Genomic DNA, 27048 nt, shown 5'->3' on the forward strand with positions numbered 1-27048 from the left:
AGGATCCACAAGCTGACGATTGATGATGTGAAGCCGCAGGACGAAGGAAACTACACCTTTGTCCCTGAAGGATACGCACTCTCCCTCTCCGCTAAACTCAACTTCATTGGTGAGTGAGAGAGTGAGTGAGTGAGAGAGAGCAAGAAAGAGAGAGAGACTCCTCTAAGTTTTACTGAGTACAATGAAGCAGAGCCTGCATTTTAAACGATACTGATTAATGTGTTTTCCCTGTTAATCTCAGAAATCAAGATCGAATATGTTCCACGCCAAGGTAGGTGTGGCTATTGTCACCTATCATCCGTTGGCATTACCTATTTATTACAGTGTATTTAATACTGTGATAATCACCCAGTCCCTCTCTGACATTCCTCCGCTCATCACAGACCCTCCCAAAATCCACCTGGACACCAGTAGCACGGGCAGCAAGAACACCATTGTTGTGGTGGCTGGCAACAAGCTCCGCCTTGATGTGGAGATCACAGGAGAGCCTGTCCCCACTGTGTGCTGGATGAAAGGAGACACTGTGAGGATCTAGTCTTTCTGTTACATCCTCCTCACACACACATCAAACCCCTGCCCCAGCATGCTTCTCTAAGGAAGGCAGGGTGTCACTCACATTAATCAACCATTAGGCCATACAAGTTACACCCAGTAGCTGAATCACCAGACAGTGTCAGTCCAGTTGTCTAAGTGCCCTCCCTGTTCCTGTCTCTAGGTGATATCGGAGGCGGAGGGCAGAGTGAGGGTGGAAACCAGGACCACTCTGAGCAGCTTTGTCATTGAGGGGGCAGAGCGGCCAGACGAAGGCCAGTACTCCATCATAGTGACCAACCCAGCTGGAGAGGACAGGGCTGAGCTCAATGTCAAGATTGTTGGTCAGTGGTATTCTCTGTTTCCTTCTCTCTCTCTCCTCTCTCTTTCCAGTCGTCTACTCTCTCTCTACACTCCTCTCCTCTTTCCCCCACATCTCCCTGCTCTCTCCCTTTTCTCTCTCTGTGTCTTGTTCTCCCCTCTTATGCAATATATATGTAAACAGATATGTAAAAACAATTCACAAAGAGAGATTCAATAATAGATGTGACATTAAGTTAGAACCCATTCTGAGCTGGTAAGAACACCTCTGTCCTGACTGTTCCCCCTGTCCACTCCAGATGTGCCTAACCCTCCAGAGAACGTCAGATGTATGGGAGTTGGCGAGGACACAGCCACCATTACATGGGATCCCCCCAAATTTGACGGGGGTGCGCCCATCAAAGGTGCACCTTTCCTATTTTTATATCTATCTGTTGAGCTATCAGACTCTCTTTCCTCTGGGTTAACAGGCATCTGTTAACCTTTCTCATTACATTGGTAAGATCTAATGATGTCTCTCTGAAGATGTCGCTCTGTGAAGATGTCTCTCTGTGATGATGTCGCTTTGTGATGATGTAATGTCGCTATGTGATGATGTCACTCGCAGGCTACCTGATGGAGAGGAAGAAGCAGGGTTCCTCCAGGTGGACCAAGCTGAACTTTGAGGTGTTTGAGTCAACCACGTACGAGGCTAAGAAGATGATTGAGGGTGTTTTTTATGAGATGAGAGTGTTTGCTGTCAACGGGATCGGGATCTCCCAGCCCAGCGGCAACTCAAAGCCCTTCATGCCCATAGGTGGGTAGACACTTATTACTAGAGCAGTGGAGAGAAGCCTTTCAATCTCCTGATACTCTACTTATACAGCTTACCTCGGTCTTCCTCTCCTCTTAACTATTCTCTCTCTCTCTCTCTCTCAGCCCCTACCAGTGAGCCCACTCGTCTGACGGTGGAGGATGTGACAGACAGCACCTGTGCCCTGAAGTGGCGTCCTCCAGAGAGGGTTGGAGCAGGGGGCGTTGACGGGTACATAATCGAGTGGTGCAAAGAAGGAGGTGAAGGAGGATTTGGGGATTGTTCAATAACATTATTATTCCTTCTAATTCACTAATCGCTCCCATAGAATTCCTATATAGAATTCCTATAAAACCTACAGATGAACCATCTCATTTCCAAGTGGATGACAATGAATACTCTTCTGCTATTGGTCCATCCCTCAGAGGATAACTGGGTGGAAGCCAATAAGGAGCCAGTGGACAAGAACACGTACCGTGTGAAGGGGCTGCCAACAGGAGAGAAGCTCTTGTTCAGAGTGGTGGCTATGAACATCGCTGGACGCAGCCCCCCCTGCACCATGAAACAGTCTGTCATCATCAGAGAGATCATGGGTCAGACTCACACGCATGCATGGACGCACACACACACACACACACACACACACACACACACACACACACACACTTTTCCATAGACCTCTGACACACACGGTATACACAGCCACTTCCATTACTTCTGTGTTGACATTCCTCTCTGTCTCCCTCCATGTCTCAGAGTACCCAAAGATCCGCCTGCCTCGCCAGCTAAGAACCAAGTTCATCAGGAAAGTGGGCGAGAAGATCAACCTGGTCATACCCTTCCAGGTCTGAGAACACCTAGTACCACACAGTAGTAATCTTCCCCAGGCTAGAGGCAGGGCTGACTTCATGTTATCTGGGTCTCAGTGTGTGAAAAGAAGAGCAATCATTGTCCTGTAATGCAAAAATAAACCAATCAGAAAATGGGATATTCTTGCCAGTCTACACCTTTCTCACTTTAGGGTGTTTCTCCTGCACTTCTCCTGTAGCAGCATCTCACTCTTTAATTCAGTAAATGTCCTTTTCATTCACTGACCATATCACCCCTCTGTTTCCCCAGGGGAAGCCTCGCCCCGTGGTCAACTGGCTGAAAGATGGTGAGCCCCTGGAGAATAAGTCGGTGGGCATCCGCACCAGTGACTTTGACACCATCCTGTTCATCCGCTCAGCAGAAAGGGACCACTCTGGGACGTACACCCTGTCTGTCCAGATAGACAACATGCAGGACAAGGCTGACATACACATCCAGATCGTAGGTCAGTCACTGGCACCAACATCATTAGGGGCTCTGGTGAAAAGTAGTGCACTATATAGGCAATAGGGTTTCCATTTGGGATGGAGGCCATATGTACAGTGGCAAGAAAAAGTATGTGAACCCTTCGGATGTATCTGGATTTCTGCATCAGTTGGTCATATAATTAGATCTGATCTTCATCCAAGTCACAACAATAGACAAACACAGTCTGCTTTAACTAATAACCAACAAAGTATTGTATTTTTCTTGTCTATACTGAGTACATCATTTAAACATTCGCCTTGTAGGTTGGGAAAGGTTTGTGAACCCCTAGGCTAATGACTTCTCCAAAAGCTCATTGGAGTCAGGAGTCAGCTAACCTGGAATACAATCATTGAGATGAGATTGGAGATGTTGGTAAGAGCTGGCCTGCCCTATAAAAAACATTCACAAAATTTGAGTTTGCTATTCACAAGAAGCATTGCCTGATGTGAACCATGCCTTGAACAAAAGAGATCTCAGAAGACCTAAGATTAAGAATTGTTGACTTACATAAAGCTGGAAAGGGTTACAAAAGTATCTCTAAAAGCCTTGATGTTCATCAGTCCACAGTAAGACAAATTGTCTATAAATGGAGAAAGTTCATCACTGTTGCTACTCTCCCTAGGAGTGGCCGTCCTGCAAAGATAACTGCAAGAGCACGGCGCAGAATGCTCAATGAGGTTAAGAAGAATCCTAGAGTGTCAGCTAAAGACTTACAGAAATCTCTGGAACATGCTAACATCTCTGTTGACGAGTCTACGATATGTAAAACCCTGTTCATGGGAGGACACCACAGAAGAAGCAACTGCTGTCCAAAAAAAACATTGCTGCACATCTGAAGTTCGCAAAAGAGCATCTGGATGTTCCACAGTGCTACTGGCAAAATATTCTGGGGACAGATGAAACTACAGTGGAGTTGTTTGGAAGGAACACACAACACTATGTGTGGAGAAAAAAGGCACAGCACACCAACATCAAAACCTCATCCCAACTGTAAAGTATGGTGAAGGGAGCATCATGGTTTGGAGCTGCTTTGCTGCCTCAGGGCCTGGACAGCTTGCTATCATCGACGGAAAAATGAATTCCCAAGCAAAATGAATTCCCATTTTGCAGGAGAATGTAAGGCTATCTATCCGCCAATTGAAGCTCAACAGAAGTTGGGGGATGCCACAGGACAACGACCCAAAACACAGAAGTAAATACGCCTTCTGGAGTTGCCCAGTCAGAGTGCTGACCTCAACCCGATTGAGATGCTGTGGCATGACCTCAAGAGAGGGGTTCACACCAGGCATCCCAAGAATATTGCTGAACTGAAACAGTTTTGTAAAGAGGAATGGTCCAAAATTCATCCTGACCGTTGTGCAGGTCTGATCCTCAACTACAGAAAACGTTTGGTTGAGGTTATTGCTGCCAAAGGAGGGTCAACCAGTTGTTTAAACCAAGTGTTCACATACTTTTCCCACCCTGCACTGTGAATGTTTACACGGTGTGAATGTTTACAGTGTGTCAATAAAGACGTGAAAACGTATAATTGTTTGTGTGTTATTAATTTAAGCAGACTGTTTGTGTGTTGTTGTGACTTAGATGAAGATCAGATCAAATTGTATGACCAGTTTAAGCAGAAGTCCAGGTAATTCCAAAGGGTTCACATACTTTTCCTTGCCACTGTAACTGTATGTCCCCACTCACCCTTCAGTCACTATACCAAGTATGTTTTACTACTTATTACAGTCAAATATGGAGCCACCATGTATGTCCCCACTCACCCTTCAGTCACTATACCTAGTATGTTTTATTACTTATTACAGTCAAATATGGAGCCACCCTGTATGTCCCCACTCACCCTTCAGTCACTATACCAAGTATGTTTTACTACTTATTACAGTCAAATATGGAGCCACCATGTATGTCCCCACTCACCCTTCAGTCACTATACCTAGTATGTTTTACTACTTATTACAGTCAAATATGGAGCCACCATGTATGTCCCCACTCACCCTTCAGTCACTATACCTAGTATGTTTTATTACTTATTACAGTCAAATATGGAGCCACCCTGTATGTCCCCACTCACCCTTCAGTCACTATACCTAGTATGTTTTACTACTTATTACAGTCAAATATGGAGCCACCATGTATGTCCCCACTCACCCTTCAGTCACTATACCTAGTATGTTTTATTACTTATTACAGTCAAATATGGAGCCACCATGTATGTCCCCACTCACCCTTCAGTCACTATACCTAGTATGTTTAGTATTACTTATTACAGTCAAATATGGAGCCACCATGTATGTCCCCACTCACCCTTCAGTCACTATACCTAGTATGTTTTATTACTTATTACAGTCAAATATGGAGCCACCATGTATGTCCCCACTCACCCTTCAGTCACTATACCTAGTATGTTTTATTACTTATTACAGTCAAATATGGAGCCACCATGTATGTCCTAGTATGTTTTATTACTTATTACAGTCACCCTTCAGTCACTATACCTAGTATGTTTTATTACTTATTACAGTCAAATATGGAGCCACCATGTATGTCCCCACTCACCCTTCAGTCACTATACCTAGTATGTTTTATTACTTATTACAGTCAAATATGGAGCCACCATGTATGTCCCCACTCACCCTTCAGTCACTATACCTAGTATGTTTTATTACTTATTACAGTCAAATATGGAGCCACCATGTATGTCCCCACTCACCCTTCAGTCACTATACCTAGTATGTTTTATTACTTATTACAGTCAAACCTAGTATGTTTTATTACTTATTATGGAGCCACCATGTATGTCCCCACTCACCCTTCAGTCACTATACCTAGTATGTTTTACTACTTATTACAGTCAAATATGGAGCCACCATGTATGTCCCCACTCACCCTTCAGTCACTATACCTAGTATGTTTTACTACTTATTACAGTCAAATATGGAGCCACCATGTATGTCCCCACTCACCCTTCAGTCACTATACCTAGTATGTTTTATTACTTATTACAGTCAAATATGGAGCCACCATGTATGTCCCCACTCACCCTTCAGTCACTATACCTAGTATGTTTTATTACTTATTACAGTCAAATATGGAGCCACCATGTATGTCCCCACTCACCCTTCAGTCACTATACCTAGTATGTTTTATTACTTATTACAGTCAAATATGGAGCCACCATGTATGTCCCCACTCACCCTTCAGTCACTATACCTAGTATGTTTTATTACTTATTACAGTCAAATATGGAGCCACCATGTATGTCCCCACTCACCCTTCAGTCACTATACCTAGTATGTTTTATTACTTATTACAGTCAAATATGGAGCCACCATGTATGTCCCCACTCACCCTTCAGTCACTATACCTAGTATGTTTTACTACTTATTACAGTCAAATATGGAGCCACCATGTATGTCCCCACTCACCCTTCAGTCACTATACCTAGTATGTTTTATTACTTATTACAGTCAAATATGGAGCCACCATGTATGTCCCCACTCACCCTTCAGTCACTATACCTAGTATGTTTTACTACTTATTACAGTCAAATATGGAGCCACCATGTATGTCCCCACTCACCCTTCAGTCACTATACCTAGTATGTTTTATTACTTATTACAGTCAAATATGGAGCCACCATGTATGTCCCCACTCACCCTTCAGTCACTATACCTAGTATGTTTTATTACTTATTACAGTCAAATATGGAGCCACCATGTATGTCCCCACTCACCCTTCAGTCACTATACCTAGTATGTTTTATTACTTATTACAGTCAAATATGGAGCCACCATGTATGTCCCCACTCACCCTTCAGTCACTATACCTAGTATGTTTTATTACTTATTACAGTCAAATATGGAGCCACCATGTATGTCCCCACTCACCCTTCAGTCACTATACCAAGTATGTTTTATTACTTATTACAGTCAAATATGGAGCCACCATGTATGTCCCCACTCACCCTTCAGTCACTATACCAAGTATGTTTTATTACTTATTACAGTCAAATATGGAGCCACCATGTATGTCCCCACTCACCCTTCAGTCACTATACCAAGTATGTTTTACTACTTATTACAGTCAAATATGGAGCCACCATGTATGTCCCCACTCACCCTTCAGTCACTATACCTAGTATGTTTTATTACTTATTACAGTCAAATATGGAGCCACCATGTATGTCCCCACTCACCCTTCAGTCACTATACCTAGTATGTTTTATTACTTATTACAGTCAAATATGGAGCCACCATGTATGTCCCCACTCACCCTTCAGTCACTATACCTAGTATGTTTTATATGTTTTATTACAGTCAAATATGGAGCCACCATGTATGTCCCCACTCACCCTTCAGTCACTATACCTAGTATGTTTTATTACTTATTACAGTCAAATATGGAGCCACCATGTATGTCCCCACTCACCCTTCAGTCACTATACCTAGTATGTTTTATTACTTATTACAGTCAAATATGGAGCCACCATGTATGTCCCCACTCACCCTTCAGTCACTATACCTAGTATGTTTTATTACTTATTACAGTCAAATATGGAGCCACCATGTATGTCCCCACTCACCCTTCAGTCACTATACCTAGTATGTTTTATTACTTATTACAGTCAAATATGGAGCCACCATGTATGTCCCCACTCACCCTTCAGTCACTATACCTAGTATGTTTTACTACTTATTACAGTCAAATATGGAGCCACCATGTATGTCCCCACTCACCCTTCAGTCACTATACCTAGTATGTTTTATTACTTATTACAGTCAAATATGGAGCCACCATGTATGTCCCCACTCACCCTTCAGTCACTATACCTAGTATGTTTTACTACTTATTACAGTCAAATATGGAGCCACCATGTATGTCCCCACTCACCCTTCAGTCACTATACCTAGTATGTTTTACTACTTATTACAGTCAAATATGGAGCCACCATGTATGTCCCCACTCACCCTTCAGTCACTATACCTAGTATGTTTTATTACTTATTACAGTCAAATATGGAGCCACCATGTATGTCCCCACTCACCCTTCAGTCACTATACCTAGTATGTTTTATTACTTATTACAGTCAAATATGGAGCCACCATGTATGTCCCCACTCACCCTTCAGTCACTATACCTAGTATGTTTTATTACTTATTACAGTCAAATATGGAGCCACCATGTATGTCCCCACTCACCCTTCAGTCACTATACCTAGTATGTTTTATTACTTATTACAGTCAAATATGGAGCCACCATGTATGTCCCCACTCACCCTTCAGTCACTATACCTAGTATGTTTTATTACTTATTACAGTCAAATATGGAGCCACCATGTATGTCCCCACTCACCCTTCAGTCACTATACCTAGTATGTTTTACTACTTATTACAGTCAAATATGGAGCCACCATGTATGTCCCCACTCACCCTTCAGTCACTATACCTAGTATGTTTTATTACTTATTACAGTCAAATATGGAGCCACCATGTATGTCCCCACTCACCCTTCAGTCACTATACCTAGTATGTTTTATTACTTATTACAGTCAAATATGGAGCCACCATGTATGTCCCCACTCACCCTTCAGTCACTATACCTAGTATGTTTTATTACTTATTACAGTCAAATATGGAGCCACCATGTATGTCCCCACTCACCCTTCAGTCACTATACCTAGTATGTTTTATTACTTATTACAGTCAAATATGGAGCCACCATGTATGTCCCCACTCACCCTTCAGTCACTATACCTAGTATGTTTTATTACTTATTACAGTCAAATATGGAGCCACCATGTATGTCCCCACTCACCCTTCAGTCACTATACCTAGTATGTTTTATTACTTATTACAGTCAAATATGGAGCCACCATGTATGTCCCCACTCACCCTTCAGTCACTATACCTAGTATGTTTTATTACTTATTACAGTCAAATATGGAGCCACCATGTATGTCCCCACTCACCCTTCAGTCACTATACCAAGTATGTTTTATTACTTATTACAGTCAAATATGGAGCCACCATGTATGTCCCCACTCACCCTTCAGTCACTATACCTAGTATGTTTTATTCACTATACCAAGTATGTTTTACCTAGTATGTTTTATTACTTATTACAGTCAAATATGGAGCCACCATGTATGTCCCCACTCACCCTTCAGTCACTATACCTAGTATGTTTTATTACTTATTACAGTCAAATATGGAGCCACCATGTATGTCCCCACTCACCCTTCAGTCACTATACCTAGTATGTTTTATTACTTATTACAGTCAAATATGGAGCCACCATGTATGTCCCCACTCACCCTTCAGTCACTATACCTAGTATGTTTTATTACTTATTACAGTCAAATATGGAGCCACCATGTATGTCCCCACTCACCCTTCAGTCACTATACCTAGTATGTTTTATTACTTATTACAGTCAAATATGGAGCCACCATGTATGTCCCCACTCACCCTTCAGTCACTATACCTAGTATGTTTTATTACTTATTACAGTCAAATATGGAGCCACCATGTATGTCCCCACTCACCCTTCAGTCACTATACCTAGTATGTTTTATTACTTATTACAGTCAAATATGGAGCCACCATGTATGTCCCCACTCACCCTTCAGTCACTATACCTAGTATGTTTTATTACTTATTACAGTCAAATATGGAGCCACCATGTATGTCCCCACTCACCCTTCAGTCACTATACCTAGTATGTTTTACTACTTATTACAGTCAAATATGGAGCCACCATGTATGTCCCCACTCACCCTTCAGTCACTATACCTAGTATGTTTTATTACTTATTACAGTCAAATATGGAGCCACCATGTATGTCCCCACTCACCCTTCAGTCACTATACCTAGTATGTTTTATTACTTATTACAGTCAAATATGGAGCCACCATGTATGTCCCCACTCACCCTTCAGTCACTATACCTAGTATGTTTTACTACTTATTACAGTCAAATATGGAGCCACCATGTATGTCCCCACTCACCCTTCAGTCACTATACCTAGTATGTTTTATTACTTATTACAGTCAAATATGGAGCCACCATGTATGTCCCCACTCACCCTTCAGTCACTATACCTAGTATGTTTTATTACTTATTACAGTCAAATATGGAGCCACCATGTATGTCCCCACTCACCCTTCAGTCACTATACCTAGTATGTTTTATTACTTATTACAGTCAAATATGGAGCCACCATGTATGTCCCCACTCACCCTTCAGTCACTATACCTAGTATGTTTTATTACTTATTACAGTCAAATATGGAGCCACCATGTATGTCCCCACTCACCCTTCAGTCACTATACCTAGTATGTTTTATTACTTATTACAGTCAAATATGGAGCCACCATGTATGTCCCCACTCACCCTTCAGTCACTATACCTAGTATGTTTTATTACTTATTACAGTCAAATATGGAGCCACCATGTATGTCCCCACTCACCCTTCAGTCACTATACCTAGTATGTTTTATTACTTATTACAGTCAAATATGGAGCCACCATGTATGTCCCCACTCACCCTTCAGTCACTATACCTAGTATGTTTTATTACTTATTACAGTCAAATATGGAGCCACCATGTATGTCCCCACTCACCCTTCAGTCACTATACCTAGTATGTTTTATTACTTATTACAGTCAAATATGGAGCCACCATGTATGTCCCCACTCACCCTTCAGTCACTATACCTAGTATGTTTTACTACTTATTACAGTCAAATATGGAGCCACCATGTATGTCCCCACTCACCCTTCAGTCACTATACCTAGTATGTTTTATTACTTATTACAGTCAAATATGGAGCCACCATGTATGTCCCCACTCACCCTTCAGTCACTATACCTAGTATGTTTTATTACTTATTACAGTCAAATATGGAGCCACCATGTATGTCCCCACTCACCCTTCAGTCACTATACCAAGTATGTTTTATTACTTATTACAGTCAAATATGGAGCCACCATGTATGTCCCCACTCACCCTTCAGTCACTATACCAAGTATGTTTTACTACTTATTACAGTCAAATATGGAGCCACCATGTATGTCCCCACTCACCCTTCAGTCACTATACCTAGTATGTTTTATTACTTATTACAGTCAAATATGGAGCCACCATGTATGTCCCCACTCACCCTTCAGTCACTATACCTAGTATGTTTTATTACTTATTACAGTCAAATATGGAGCCACCATGTATGTCCCCACTCACCCTTCAGTCACTATACCTAGTATGTTTTATTACTTATTACAGTCAAATATGGAGCCACCATGTATGTCCCCACTCACCCTTCAGTCACTATATTACAGTATGTATGTTTTACTACTTATTACAGTCAAATATGGAGCCACCATGTATGTCCCCACTCACCCTTCAGTCACTATACCTAGTATGTTTTACTACTTATTACAGTCAAATATGGAGCCACCATGTATGTCCCCACTCACCCTTCAGTCACTATACCTAGTATGTTTTATTACTTATTACAGTCAAATATGGAGCCACCATGTATGTCCCCACTCACCCTTCAGTCACTATACCTAGTATGTTTTATTACTTATTACAGTCAAATATGGAGCCACCATGTATGTCCCCACTCACCCTTCAGTCACTATACCTAGTATGTTTTACTACTTATTACAGTCAAATATGGAGCCACCATGTATGTCCCCACTCACCCTTCAGTCACTATACCTAGTATGTTTTATTACTTATTACAGTCAAATATGGAGCCACCATGTATGTCCCCACTCACCCTTCAGTCACTATACCTAGTATGTTTTATTACTTATTACAGTCAAATATGGAGCCACCATGTATGTCCCCACTCACCCTTCAGTCACTATACCTAGTATGTTTTATTACTTATTACAGTCAAATATGGAGCCACCATGTATGTCCCCACTCACCCTTCAGTCACTATACCTAGTATGTTTTATTACTTATTACAGTCAAATATGGAGCCACCATGTATGTCCCCACTCACCCTTCAGTCACTATACCTAGTATGTTTTATTACTTATTACAGTCAAATATGGAGCCACCATGTATGTCCCCACTCACCCTTCAGTCACTATACCTAGTATGTTTTATTACTTATTACAGTCAAATATGGAGCCACCATGTATGTCCCCACTCACCCTTCAGTCACTATACCTAGTATGTTTTATTACTTATTACAGTCAAATATGGAGCCACCATGTATGTCCCCACTCACCCTTCAGTCACTATACCTAGTATGTTTTATTACTTATTACAGTCAAATATGGAGCCACCATGTATGTCCCCACTCACCCTTCTTCAGTCACTATACCAAGTATGTTTTACTACTTATTACAGTCAAATATGGAGCCACCATGTATGTCCCCACTCACCCTTCAGTCACTATACCTAGTATGTTTTATTACTTATTACAGTCAAATATGGAGCCACCATGTATGTCCCCACTCACCCTTCAGTCACTATACCTAGTATGTTTTATTACTTATTACAGTCAAATATGGAGCCACCATGTATGTCCCCACTCACCCTTCAGTCACTATACCTAGTATGTTTTATTACTTATTACAGTCAAATATGGAGCCACCATGTATGTCCCCACTCACCCTTCAGTCACTATACCTAGTATGTTTTACTACTTATTACAGTCAAATATGGAGCCACCATGTATGTCCCCACTCACCCTTCAGTCACTATACCTAGTATGTTTTATTACTTATTACAGTCAAATATGGAGCCACCATGTATGTCCCCACTCACCCTTCAGTCACTATACCTAGTATGTTTTATTACTTATTACAGTCAAATATGGAGCCACCATGTATGTCCCCACTCACCCTTCAGTCACTATACCTAGTATGTTTTATTACTTATTACAGTCAAATATGGAGCCACCATGTATGTCCCCACTCACCCTTCAGTCACTATACCTAGTATGTTTTATTACTTATTACAGTCAAATATGGAGCCACCATGTATGTCCCCACTCACCCTTCAGTCACTATACCTAGTATGTTTTATTACTTATTACAGTCAAATATGGAGCCACCATGTATGTCCCCACTCACCCTTCAGTCACTATACCTAGTATGTTTTATTACTTATTACAGTCAAATATGGAGCCACCATGTATGTCCCCACTCACCCTTCAGTCACTATACCTAGTATGTTTTATTACTTATTACAGTCAAATATGGAGCCACCATGTATGTCCCCACTCACCCTTCAGTCACTATACCTAGTATGTTTTATTACTTATTACAGTCAAATATGGAGCCACCATGTATGTCCCCACTCACCCTTCAGTCACTATACCTAGTATGTTTTATTACTTATTACAGTCAAATATGGAGCCACCATGTATGTCCCCACTCACCCTTCAGTCACTATACCAAGTATGTTTTATTACTTATTACAGTCAAATATGGAGCCACCATGTATGTCCCCACTCACCCTTCAGTCACTATACCTAGTATGTTTTATTACTTATTACAGTCAAATATGGAGCCACCATGTATGTCCCCACTCACCCTTCAGTCACTATACCAAGTATGTTTTACTACTTATTACAGTCAAATATGGAGCCACCATGTATGTCCCCACTCACCCTTCAGTCACTATACCTAGTATGTTTTATTACTTATTACAGTCAAATATGGAGCCACCATGTATGTCCCCACTCACCCTTCAGTCACTATACCTAGTATGTTTTATTACTTATTACAGTCAAATATGGAGCCACCATGTATGTCCCCACTCACCCTTCAGTCACTATACCTAGTATGTTTTATTACTTATTACAGTCAAATATGGAGCCACCATGTATGTCCCCACTCACCCTTCAGTCACTATACCTAGTATGTTTTATTACTTATTACAGTCAAATATGGAGCCACCATGTATGTCCCCACTCACCCTTCAGTCACTATACCTAGTATGTTTTATTACTTATTACAGTCAAATATGGAGCCACCATGTATGTCCCCACTCACCCTTCAGTCACTATACCTAGTATGTTTTATTACTTATTACAGTCAAATATGGAGCCACCATGTATGTCCCCACTCACCCTTCAGTCACTATACCTAGTATGTTTTATTACTTATTACAGTCAAATATGGAGCCACCATGTATGTCCCCACTCACCCTTCAGTCACTATACCTAGTATGTTTTATTACTTATTACAGTCAAATATGGAGCCACCATGTATGTCCCCACTCACCCTTCAGTCACTATACCTAGTATGTTTTATTACTTATTACAGTCAAATATGGAGCCACCATGTATGTCCCCACTCACCCTTCAGTCACTATACCAAGTATGTTTTATTACTTATTACAGTCAAATATGGAGCCACCATGTATGTCCCCACTCACCCTTCAGTCACTATACCAAGTATGTTTTACTACTTATTACAGTCAAATATGGAGCCACCATGTATGTCCCCACTCACCCTTCAGTCACTATACCTAGTATGTTTTATTACTTATTACAGTCAAATATGGAGCCACCATGTATGTCCCCACTCACCCTTCAGTCACTATACCAAGTATGTTTTATTACTTATTACAGTCAAATATGGAGCCACCATGTATGTCCCCACTCACCCTTCAGTCACTATACCAAGTATGTTTTACTACTTATTACAGTCAAATATGGAGCCACCATGTATGTCCCCACTCACCCTTCAGTCACTATACCTAGTATGTTTTATTACTTATTACAGTCAAATATGGAGCCACCATGTATGTCCCCACTCACCCTTCAGTCACTATACCTAGTATGTTTTATTACTTATTACAGTCAAATATGGAGCCACCATGTATGTCCCCACTCACCCTTCAGTCACTATACCTAGTATGTTTTATTACTTATTACAGTCAAATATGGAGCCACCATGTATGTCCCCACTCACCCTTCAGTCACTATACCTAGTATGTTTTATTACTTATTACAGTCAAATATGGAGCCACCATGTATGTCCCCACTCACCCTTCAGTCACTATACCTAGTATGTTTTATTACTTATTACAGTCAAATATGGAGCCACCATGTATGTCCCCACTCACCCTTCAGTCACTATACCTAGTATGTTTTATTACTTATTACAGTCAAATATGGAGCCACCATGTATGTCCCCACTCACCCTTCAGTCACTATACCTAGTATGTTTTACTACTTATTACAGTCAAATATGGAGCCACCATGTATGTCCCCACTCACCCTTCAGTCACTATACCTAGTATGTTTTATTACTTATTACAGTCAAATATGGAGCCACCATGTATGTCCCCACTCACCAGTCAAATATGGAGCCACCATGTATGTCCCCACTCACCCTTCAGTCACTATACCTAGTATGTTTTATTACTTATTACAGTCAAATATGGAGCCACCATGTATGTCCCCACTCACCCTTCAGTCACTATACCTAGTATGTTTTATTACTTATTACAGTCAAATATGGAGCCACCATGTATGTCCCCACTCACCCTTCAGTCACTATACCTAGTATGTTTTATGTTTTACTTATTACAGTCAAATATGGAGCCACCATGTATGTCCCCACTCACCCTTCAGTCACTATACCTAGTATGTTTTATTACTTATTACAGTCAAATATGGAGCCACCATGTATGTCCCCACTCACCCTTCAGTCACTATACCTAGTATGTTTTATTACTTATTACAGTCAAATATGGAGCCACCATGTTTGTCCCCACTCACCCTTCAGTCACTATACCTAGTATGTTTTATTACTTATTACAGTCAAATATGGAGCCACCATGTATGTCCCCACTCACCCTTCAGTCACTATACCTAGTATGTTTTACTACTTATTACAGTCACTATACCTAGTATGTTTTATTACTTATTACAGTCAAATATGGAGCCACCATGTATGTCCCCACTCACCCTTCAGTCACTATACCTAGTATGTTTTATTACTTATTACAGTCAAATATGGAGCCACCATGTATGTCCCCACTCACCCTTCAGTCACTATACCTAGTATGTTTTATTACTTATTACAGTCAAATATGGAGCCACCATGTATGTCCCCACTCACCCTTCAGTCACTATACCTAGTATGTTTTACTACTTATTACAGTCAAATATGGAGCCACCATGTATGTCCCCACTCACCCTTCAGTCACTATACCTAGTATGTTTTATTACTTATTACAGTCAAATATGGAGCCACCATGTATGTCCCCACTCACCCTTCAGTCACTATACCTAGTATGTTTTATTACTTATTACAGTCAAATATGGAGCCACCATGTTTGTCCCCACTCACCCTTCAGTCACTATACCTAGTATGATTTATTACTTATTACAGTCAAATATGGAGCCACCATGTATGTCCCCACTCACCCTTCAGTCACTATACCTAGTATGTTTTATTACTTATTACAGTCAAATATGGAGCCACCATGTATGTCCCCACTCACCCTTCAGTCACTATACCTAGTATGTTTTATTACTTATTACAGTCAAATATGGAGCCACCATGTATGTCCCCACTCACCCTTCAGTCACTATACCTAGTATGTTTTATTACTTATTACAGTCAAATATGGAGCCACCATGTATGTCCCCACTCACCCTTCAGTCACTATACCTAGTATGTTTTATTACTTATTACAGTCAAATATGGAGCCACCATGTATGTCCCCACTCACCCTTCAGTCACTATACCTAGTATGTTTTACTACTTATTACAGTCAAATATGGAGCCACCATGTATGTCCCCACTCACCCTTCAGTCACTATACCTAGTATGTTTTATTACTTATTACAGTCAAATATGGAGCCACCATGATGCAATGGCTTAAATCTAGGATGACACCCCAGAGTTTAATGTGATGATAATTCCTCATTTAATCCTCGGAGGGAATCATCAAAGAGGCTGATTCCAGTCTTCCTCTCCTCTCTTCTTAATCCTTCCCTCCTGCCCTGACTGCCACCGTACCACCGCTTGGCTCCCTCCCTCCCCTCTTTCCCTCCTTCCTGCTCCGTTTAGCACCCGTGTGAGGGTCAGGGTGCTGTATGGCTGGGTGGGTGGATTATGCAGTGGGGTTCCATTGGAATTATTGGTGTGTAGACTGGGATTAGGGTGGGATTAGGGGCCTTTGTCTCCTTTCCCCTGCTGGGAGGTGAGCTAATGAGAGGGCCCAGCCTCCTCAGATCAGCCCCCACACATGTTTAGTCACAGCAGCAGCAGCACGGCAGAGGCCAGGATTAATGACAAACATACTGGAGTACTGACGTACATGAGACACACTCCACATGCTCCATTTTCGCTGTCTGTCTGTTAAAAGTGATCTCTTTCTCACTGACACACAATGTACTCCCCCCCCCCCCCCCTCACAGACAAGCCAGGTCCTCCTATAAATGTGATGGTAACAGATGTGTGGGGCTTCAATGCTGCTCTGGAGTGGAAGCCCCCCAAAGACACAGGCAACACTGATATCATCGGCTACACCATCCAGAAGGCTGACAAGAAGACCCAGGTCTCCAACTCCCTCCTCTGTCTTTCCTCATCTCTCTATAGCTCTCTCTTTCTTTACTGTGTATCCACCTTACCTCTCCTTCTCTGCCCTCTCTACCCTCGTCCTCTGTTCTCAAACATCTGCCTCTATATATCCACATATCATCCCCTTTTCTTTCAACCTCTCTACTTCTCTGTAAACATATTTCTCTCTCTCCCTCTCTTCCTCTCTCTGGTCAGGGTTGGTTCACAGTGTACGAGCACAACCGCCGGCCCAGCTGCACAGCGTCTGATCTGGTCATGGGGAATGAGTACTCCTTCCGTGTGTTCAGTGAGAACATCTGTGGCTTGAGCGATGAGGTGGCCTTCAGCAAGAACACTGCCATCATAGGAAAAACAGGTAACACACTACAATACTACACCATACTATAACCCCCCTGCACGCTCACGCAAACACGCACACACCATCGCTGTGCAAATGTAGCCTGTCATTACAGCCATAAACAGTGATGCACTTTCAAAAGGCAAGATCGAGAAATAAACTGAGTTTTACACCAGCATTTTGAGATTAAAGTCATTCATAGCTATTAGCAGCCAATATCAACTAGGGATATCATGTCACTTCTCTGGAGTCCAGAGCAAGCCGGTCATATGGTCTACCTGTATGTATCGGAGGATGGAAACCATGGTTAGGGTAAGTATGTCAATCTACTATCCCCCATAGTACAAAAGTTGACCTATTGTATTGGTCAACTTGGTCTTCTGTGTGAGAAAGAAATATTCCAAACATATTCTGGGACAGTTGTGGGATGCGATAGATCCAAAATCAATACAACCACTAGCATCAACAAAAACTGAGGCTGATGCAACAGATCAGAACGTTTCTCTTAAAATGTTGATAAACTATTAGGCTATTTCTTCACATTATAAGCTCAGCAATACGCACACGAAATGCAATCAATTAGTGGGAAAACACCATTCTAAAAAGTAACCACAAATGAGATTATGCATGTAATGCTTTATTATAGAGGTGCATTTTTATGGTGAAAATTATCTTCCCCAAATTTGAAACTCACACGCCGCCTATGTATGCCAGTTAGGCTCTACACTGGTTGTATAGCGGATTCATGTGCTTCATTTTAAGAAGTTATTTGGCCACTTTATTTTTGTGATACAAACCTTATCAAAACATTTAGGGCTTTGGGCTAGGCTACAGGAGGTGTGCGATTATGGAAAAGTTGCAAAAAAAAGGCATGTTCTGTTTCTTTCCTTACTGCACACAAGCTGGGCATCATTCACAAGTGATAACGCATCATTCACAAGTGATAACGCATCATTCACAAGTGATAACGCATCATTCACAAGTGATAACGCATCATTCACAAGTGATAACGCATCATTCACAAGTGATAGGCTAATATTATCACCCATCAGACTATTCTTGATTTATTCTTGTCTTTACATAACTAAATTTCACACACATTATTTAGTATTTGATTTAGAATGTACCATTATCCACGTGTCGGAACGGGCAGGGGGAAAAAATACATCAATGCACTTAAATAGCGAATAGAGGACGATTTTCACGTGGTTCATTTTCTTGCCAGCCAGGTCAGCTAATCTCCTGTTGTAAAGAGAAGCAATGTGCTTAATATTATGAAAGTTGAGAAATAAATATAGTAGGCCTAGCCGGGATCCTCTTTTTAAAAGAGGCCGTGAAAACTCTGTTTTCTCATGGCTTTTCTCATGATTTTCGATTACATTTGCATTGATGTCAGAGTGTTTAGAGGGACAATAGAGTGCTGAGTACCAGGCAGTTAGCAAGTTTGGTAGGCTGCTAATGACCATCAGCAGCATCAGAGCTTGGAGAAGTCTAGTTACTGTGACTAAACGGTCACATGGAATTTGACCGCCGGCCATGACTCGTGACCACCGGCGTGGCTGTAATACAGTCACTGTAACAGCCTAACCATGGTCTGTCTGTAGTCTATTTCTTCCTCACAAATCTTATAATAAATTCACCAGAATATGTTACATCTTCACCCCATAAGTAAAAAAAGACTGTTACAGTGTTACAGCTATCTTTAGAAATATAGCCAGTACTAGCCACCCAAACCTTCTAAAATGTGAAAATAATCAATGAAATTGCCAGGTAGCCTATTGTTCTGGCAAAGATGTGTTCGTAGCAGATTGCTAAACTTTATGTAGCTGATTTAAAATGTGTGAAAAGATTGTTTCCAACTTGCGACTCCCCTCCACAAAACCTTCTTGCGAACCTCAGTTTGAGAACCACTACACTACAAAATACTATACTAAACCAAATGTAGTATGTAGATATAATAGACAACATGTGGTCCTCTGTAGCTCAGTTGGTAAAGCTAAAGCATGCCGCTTGTAATGCCTGGATAGTGGGTTTGATTCCCGGGACAAGACATACGTCAAATGTATGCACGCATGACTGTCAGTCCCTTTGGATAGAAGCACCTGCTAAATGGCATTTATTAATATTATTATTATATAGCCTAATAAACACAGCTATCACAGTCCCCATCTATATCCCTCCCTCAGATCTGGAGTACAACAAACCAGCCTTCAAAGAGAAGGACATGAGCAGCTCCCCCAAGTTTACAGCTCCCCTAGTGGACAGGGTTGTTGTTGCAGGCTACAGTACTGCCATCAGCTGTGCTGTCCGGGCCTACCCTAAGGTGAGGGTGTGTGTGTGTGTGTGGGGGGGGGGGCAGTACTGTAATTAAGTGTGAGTGTGTGTTGAGAGAGCGAGAACAAGAAGCTGTTTGACGGTGCGTTTGTGTCACAAGCTGTGGTTCCATTAACTTGTCCGATGACTTTTCAACATTTAGAAAGTTGGCATAGAAAATAGATGCGACAATTGCCTGCTTGGGTGCGTTTCCATTTAACGATCTTGTGTCGATAAAAACAGCTGGACGTAATGATGTTACACCTAAAATACAAATGTAGTGGTTGAAGTGTTTCCATTACCATTTAGTCACATTTTACATGAATAAATTGGCAACAACCTGTATCCCTTCCCACCTATCTGTTTCATGTTTCAGGCCGGTTGTGATACACAGCCGGTTGTGATACAGCCTGGAATTGAACCAGGGTCTGTAGTGACGCCTCTAGCACTGCGATGCAGTGCCACTCGAGATCCCGAATTCAGGACAATCCATGTACTGCAAAGAAACTTTATTTTTGTACACTGTACTAAAATATAAACTCAACATGCAACAATTTTCAAGATTTTACTGAGTTAGTTCATATAAGGAAATCAGTCAAATTGAAATGAATTCATTAGGCCCTAATCTATGTATTTCACATGACTAGGAATACAGATATGCATCTGTTGGTCACAGATACCTTTAAAGAAAAAAATAGGGGCGTGGATCAGAAAACCAGTCACTATCTGGTGTGACCACCATTTGCCTCATGCAGCGCAACACATCTCCTTCACATACAATTGATCCGGCTGTTGATTGTGGCTTGTGGAATGTTGTCCCAATCCTCTTCAATGGCTGTGTGAAGTTGCTGGTTATTGTCGGGAACTGGAACACACTGTTGTACACGTCGATCCAGAGCATCCCAAATATGCTCAATGTGTGACATGTCTGGTGAGTATGCAGGCAATGGAATAACTTCCAGGTATTGTGTACAGATCCTTGTGACATGGGGCTGTGCATTATCATGCTGAAACATGAGGTGATGGCGGCAGATGAATGGCACGGCAATGGGCCTCAGGATCTCGTCACGGTATCAATGTGCATTCAAATTGCCGTCGATGAAATGCAGTTGTGTTTGTTGCCCGTAGCTTATGCATGCCCACAGGTGCGCAACTTTCATTTGGGACATGTCCCCCCCACATTCTGAAATTGCATTTTTGTCCCCCACAGTTTTATCATTGGAATGTGATACAAAACGAGGAAACTGCTTTAGGACCTTGCGGACGTCTCCGAGCGGTCAGTTAGGCTGTCTGGAGTATTTATCCAACTTGATAAAAAAAAGTTGTTCCCCTGTCTGCCTGCCTATACCATAACCCAACCGCCACCACTGGGCACTCTGTTCACAACGAAGACATCAGCAAACCGCCCGCCAACATGACACCATACACGCTGTCTGCCATCTGGCCAGTACAGTTGAAACCGGGAATAATCCGTGAAGAGCACACTTCTTTAGCGTGCCAGTGGCCATCGAAGGTGAGCATTTGCCCACTGATGTCGGTTACGATGCCGAACTGCAGTCAAGTCAAGACCCTGGTGAAGACGACGAGCACGCAGATGAGCTTCCCTGAGACGGTTTCTGACAGTTTGTGGAAAAATTATTTGATTGTGCAAACCCACAGTTTCATCAGCTGCCCGGGTGGCTGGTCTCAGACAATCCCACTGCAAGGACCTGATGCCGGAGATGAGAACAGGTACTGGGAGTTAAACATTTATTCAGGAACAGATATAGAACACGACAGGAACAGCACCAGCACACGGGTAAACAAGGACATATGACAAACACAATACGGAATAATGCGGACACAGGGAACACAACCAAGGAACAGACAGATATACATGGGTTAATCAACAAAGTGAAGGAGTCCAATGAGCGCAGCATGTTGGTAACAGGTGTGTAGGATGACGGTTAGCCTGGCGCCCTCAAGGGCCAGGGAGGGGGAGTGGGAGCAGGTGTGACACCCACAGGTGAAGAAGCCAGATATTGAGGTCCTGGGCTAGTCTAAAACGACTTTGGTAGAGAAATGAACATTCAATTCTCTGGAAACAGCTCTGGTGGACACTCCTGCAGTCAGCATGCCAATTGCACACTCCCTCAAAACTTGAGACATCTGTGGCCATTGTGTTGCGACAAAACTTCACATTTTAGAGTGGCCTTTTATTGTCCTAAGCAAAAGGTGCACCTGTGTAATGATCATGCTGTTTAATTAGCTTCTTGATATGCCACCCCTGTCAGGTGGATGGATTATATTGGCAGAAATGCTCACTAACAGGGATGTAAACAAATCTGTGCACAAAATTGGAGCGGAATAATCTTTTTGTGCGTATGGAACGTATGGGATCTTTTATTTCAGATCATGAAATATGGGACCCACACTGTACATATTGTGTTTATATTTTTGTTCAGTGTGGTTGGAAAAATGTATATTGTAAGCATAGAATTAAATGTGGAGTGGAGCTTTATAGTTACTCGGTGACATCACGTGCCCCGGGTACCTTAAATGATTAGGCAATCATTATTTATTCTGAAAAACATCATTTCCATCTTTTTTCACAAATAAAGAAAAATGACTCAAATCCACCCCTGTTGAATCGATAAAACTGTTATCGTTCTTCAGAAAATGTCTCCTATATCTGCCTTTCCATTACACATGTTACTTTGATATTGCTTTTGTCGAATAAACCGGGGTCAATGGAAAATTGCCTAGTGAGTTGGTGATGTATATTTCAAGGCCAAATGTTTCCCCAATTAAAATTAAAGTCCCTCCTTCCTCTCTTAACCCCCCCTCTCCCGTCCTCTCCTCAGGCTAAGATAGTGTGGATGAAGAACAAGATGATCATTGGGGAGGATCCTAAATTCTTGATGCAGAACAACCAGGGGGTGTTGACCCTGAACATCAGGAAGCCCGGCCAGTTTGACGGGGGCAAGTACTCCTGTAAGGCCATCAACGACCTGGGGGAGGACGAGGTGGAGTGCAGGCTGGAAGTCCGAGGTACTGGCACACACACACACACACTGTCACGCATTCACACATAGACATGCACAAACACACACACACACTTCAACTCCTATCATACTCAGCATGAGACAGACTTTTATTGGCAGTCAATAGTTGTCTAACTAATCATCAGTTATCATCCGTTAAACCCATTATTACAAAGCTGGTCATGGATTCACAATCTATGACTTATGATTATCGCTTGTTGGGAACACTCTGATAGTGTGTAATTTTGCCTTAACAAGATTAAATGTAGAGATTGTGAGTGTATGATTCAGGCAGTTGTACAGAATACAAATCATCATATTATACTGAACAAAAATATAAACACAACAATTTACAAAGTTACACTTCATAGAAGGAAATCAGTCAATTTAAATAAATTCATAAGGCCCCAATCTATGGATTTCACATGATTGGGCAGGGGCACAGCCATGGGTGGGACTGGAAGGGCATAGGCCCACCCACTTGGGAGCCAGGTTTTTCCCCACAAAAGGGCCTGTTACAGAAATGCTCACTAACAGGGATGTAAACAAATTTGTGCACAACATTTAAGAGTAATAACAGAAATGGGACCAACACTTTGTTGCTTTTTATATATATATATATAGGCGGGAGATTAAAGTAGGATAAATTCCCCCTCTAGCCTCTCTTTCATGGTGAGTTTCTCTCTCTGCCCTCCCCAGTCTTAAAGGAGAAGAAAGAAGGAGACGAGGAGAAGAAATGAGTTACAGTGACCGATAGAAACACCAGAGGATACAGTTCTGCAGGAATCATAATGGATTATGTATAACAGGATAGACGTGAATAAATATGATTAGAATAAAAAACTGGTGATGTTTTCTAAATATGCTCTCTCTATCTCCCTCTCTTTCTTTCTTCCTCTCTCTATCCCTCTCTCTCTCTATCCCTCTCTCTCTCTTTCTTCCTCTCTCTATCCCTCTCTCTCTCTTTCTTCCTCTCTCTATCGCTCTCGTTCTCACATCCTCACCAGTGGCATGTCAAATACCATATCGGTAATAACTGAATGAATTATGATAATAACAGACCACTGCATTGAGACAAGCTAATTGAGAGTAGTAATAGAGTACCTTAATAATAGCGGAATATTACAGCTCAGAGATGGATTCTTCTTATCTGTGACATGAACCTGTCAGTGCAACACACATAAAACAGTAATTTACCAAAGCATTGTCAGTGTTGTGTGTGAGGTCCCGAGCGGGTTTATCACGGCTGGTGGAATTTATGATTGTAATTCTGCTAGTGAAAGCATTGGTGTGTGTGTGTGTGTGCATCTACCTTCCATCATATTGGTTGCATTAGGTATGGGGAGTGTAGGGTAGGTAATAGGTATGGGGAGTGTAAGGGTAGGGAATGGGAAGGGGAAGTAATAGGTATGGAGAGTGGAGGGTGGGTAATAGGTATGGGGAGTGGAGGGTAGGTAATGGGTATGGGGAGTGGAGGGTATGCAATAGGTATGGGGAGTGTAAGGGTAGGGTAATTAATGAGTATGGGGAGTGGAGGGTAGGTAATGGGTATGGGAGTGGAGGGTAGGTAATGGGTATGGGGAGTGGAGGGTAGGGTAGGTAATGGGTATGGGGAGTGGAGGGTATGCAATAGGTATGGGGAGTGTAAGGGTAGGGTAGTTAATGAGTATGGGGAGTGGAGGGTAGGTAATGGGTATGGGAGTGGAGGGTAGGGTAGGTAATGGGTATGGGGAGTGGAGGGTATGCAATAGGTATGGGGAGTGTAAGAGTAGGGTAGTTAATGAGTATGGGGTTTGGAGGGTAGGTAATGGGTATGGGAGTGGAGGGTAGGTAATGGGTATGGGAGTGGAGGGTAGGTAATGGGTTTGGGGAGTGGAGGGTAGGTAATGGGTATGGGGAGTGGAGGGTAGGTAATGGGTATGGGAGTGGAGGGTAGGTAATGGGTATGGGAGTGGAGGGTAGGGTAGGTAATGGGTATGGGGAATGGAGGGTATGGTGAGGTAATATGTCATGGGTATGTGGAGGGTAAGTAATGGGTATGGGGAGGGTAGGGTAGGTAATGGGTATGCGGAGGGGAGGTAATGGGTATGGGGAGTGGAGGGTGGGGAATGGGTATGGGGAGTGGAGAGGAGGTGATGGGTATGGGGAGTGGGGGGGAGGAGAGGAGAGGAGGTAATGGGTATGGGGAGGGAGAGTAGGTAATGGGTATGGGGGGGAGTGGAGGGTAGGATGGGTATGGGGGTAAGTAGGTAATGGGTATGGGGAGTGGAGGGTGAAGAGTAGGTAATGGGTGTGTGGAGTGGAGAGTAGATAATGGGTATGGAGGGGGAGTGGAGGGTAGGTAATGGGTATGGGGGGGAGTGGAGAGTGGAGGTAATGGGTATGGGGAGTGGAGGGTATGCAATAGGTATGGGGAGTGGAGGGTATGCAATAGGTATGGGGAGTGTAAGGGTAGGGTAGTTAATGAGTATGGGGAGTGGAGGGTAGGTAATGGGTATGGGGAGTGGAGGGTAGGTAATGGGGAGTGGAGGGTAGGTAAGGTATGGGGAGTGGAGGGGGTAATGGGGGGAGTGGAGGGTATGCAATAGGTATGGGGAGTGGAGGGTATGCAATAGGTATGGGGAGTGTAAGGGTAGGGTAGTTAATGAGTATGGGGAGTGGAGGGTAGGTAATGGGTATGGGGAATGGAGGGTATGGGGAGGTAATGGGTATGTGGAGGGTAGATGAGGGGAGGTAATAGGTATGGGGAGTGGAGTGGAGGGTAGGGTAGGTAATGGGTATGCAGAGGGGAGGTAATGGGTATGGGGAGTGGAGGGTGGAGAGTAGGTAATGGGTATGTGGAGTGGAGAGTAGGTAATGGGTATGGGGAGTGGAGTGGAGGGTGGAGAGTAGGTAATGGGTATGGGGAGTGGAGTGGAGGGTGGAGAGTAGGTAATGGGTATGGGGAGGGGAGAGTAGGTAATGGGTATGGGGAGTGGAGGGTAGGTAATGGGTGTGTGGAGTGGAGAGTAGATAATGGGTATGGGGAGTGGAGGGTAGGTAATGGGTATGGGGAGTGGAGAGTAGGTAATGGGTATGGGGAGTGGAGGGTAGGTAATGGGTATGGGGAGTGGAGGGTAGGTAATGGGTATGGGGAGTGGAGGGTATGCAATGGTATGGGGAGTGGAGGGTAGGTAATAGGTATGGGGAGTGTAAGGGAGGGTAGTTAATGAGTATGGGGAGTGGAGGGTAGGTAATGGGTATGGGGAGTGGAGGGTATGGGAGGTAATAGGTATGGGGAGTGGAGGGTATGCAATAGGTATGGGGATGCAGGGTAGGGTAGTTAATGGGTATGGGGAGTGGAGGGTAGAGTAGGTAATGGGTATGGGGAATGGAGGGTATGGGGAGGTAATGGGTATGGGGAGGGGAGGGTGGAGAGTAGGTAATGGGTATGGGGAGTGGAGTGGAGGGTGGAGAGTAGGTAATGGGTATGGGGAGGGGAGGAGGTAATGGGTATGGGGGGGAGTGGAGGGTAGGTAATGGGTGTGGGGAGTGGAGAGTAGATAATGGGTATGGGGAGTGGAGGGTAGGTAATGGGTATGGGGAGTGGAGAGTAGGTAATGGGTATGGGGAGTGGAGGGTATGCAATAGGTATGGGGAGTGGAGGGTATGCAATAGGTATGGGGAGTGTAAGGGTAGGGTAGTTAATAGTATGAGTGGATAGGTAATGGGGGAGTGGAGGGTAGGTAATGGGTATGGGGAGTGGAGGGTAGGTAATGGGTATGGGGAGTGGAGGGTAGGTAATGGGTATGGGGAGTGGAGGGTATGCAATAGGTATGGGGAGTG

The 27048-nt window shown here is 42.8% G+C and overlaps 1 protein-coding gene across 3 annotated transcripts in view; it reads left to right on the forward strand.

Annotated features, from left to right (window-relative positions):
- LOC115122269 (myosin-binding protein C, fast-type-like) overlaps positions 1-24424 on the forward strand; it is a 63316-nt gene extending 38892 nt beyond the window's left edge. For 2 of the 3 annotated variants that reach the window (XM_065010265.1, XM_065010266.1), the window contains 15 exons: positions 3-109; positions 242-271; positions 384-523; positions 716-875; positions 1152-1256; positions 1460-1648; positions 1771-1905; positions 2071-2238; positions 2402-2490; positions 2765-2960; positions 17388-17527; positions 17746-17905; positions 20074-20210; positions 23044-23230; positions 23923-24424. In XM_065010265.1, coding sequence (XP_064866337.1) covers positions 3-109; positions 242-271; positions 384-523; positions 716-875; positions 1152-1256; positions 1460-1648; positions 1771-1905; positions 2071-2238; positions 2402-2490; positions 2765-2960; positions 17388-17527; positions 17746-17905; positions 20074-20210; positions 23044-23230; positions 23923-23963 — 1984 coding nt within the window. In that variant the 3' untranslated portion in view covers positions 23964-24424. Of the gene's footprint in view, positions 1-2; positions 110-241; positions 272-383; positions 524-715; positions 876-1151; positions 1257-1459; positions 1649-1770; positions 1906-2070; positions 2239-2401; positions 2491-2764; positions 2961-17387; positions 17528-17745; positions 17906-20073; positions 20211-23043; positions 23231-23922 lie in introns of those variants that run through there. The other variant, XM_065010267.1, reaches the window with a different exon arrangement.
- Positions 24425-27048: the final 2624 nt, after the last annotated feature.

Source organism: Oncorhynchus nerka, linkage group LG26 (genome assembly GCF_034236695.1).
Source record: "Oncorhynchus nerka isolate Pitt River linkage group LG26, Oner_Uvic_2.0, whole genome shotgun sequence".
In the NCBI taxonomy this organism is placed as follows: domain Eukaryota; kingdom Metazoa; phylum Chordata; class Actinopteri; order Salmoniformes; family Salmonidae; genus Oncorhynchus; species Oncorhynchus nerka.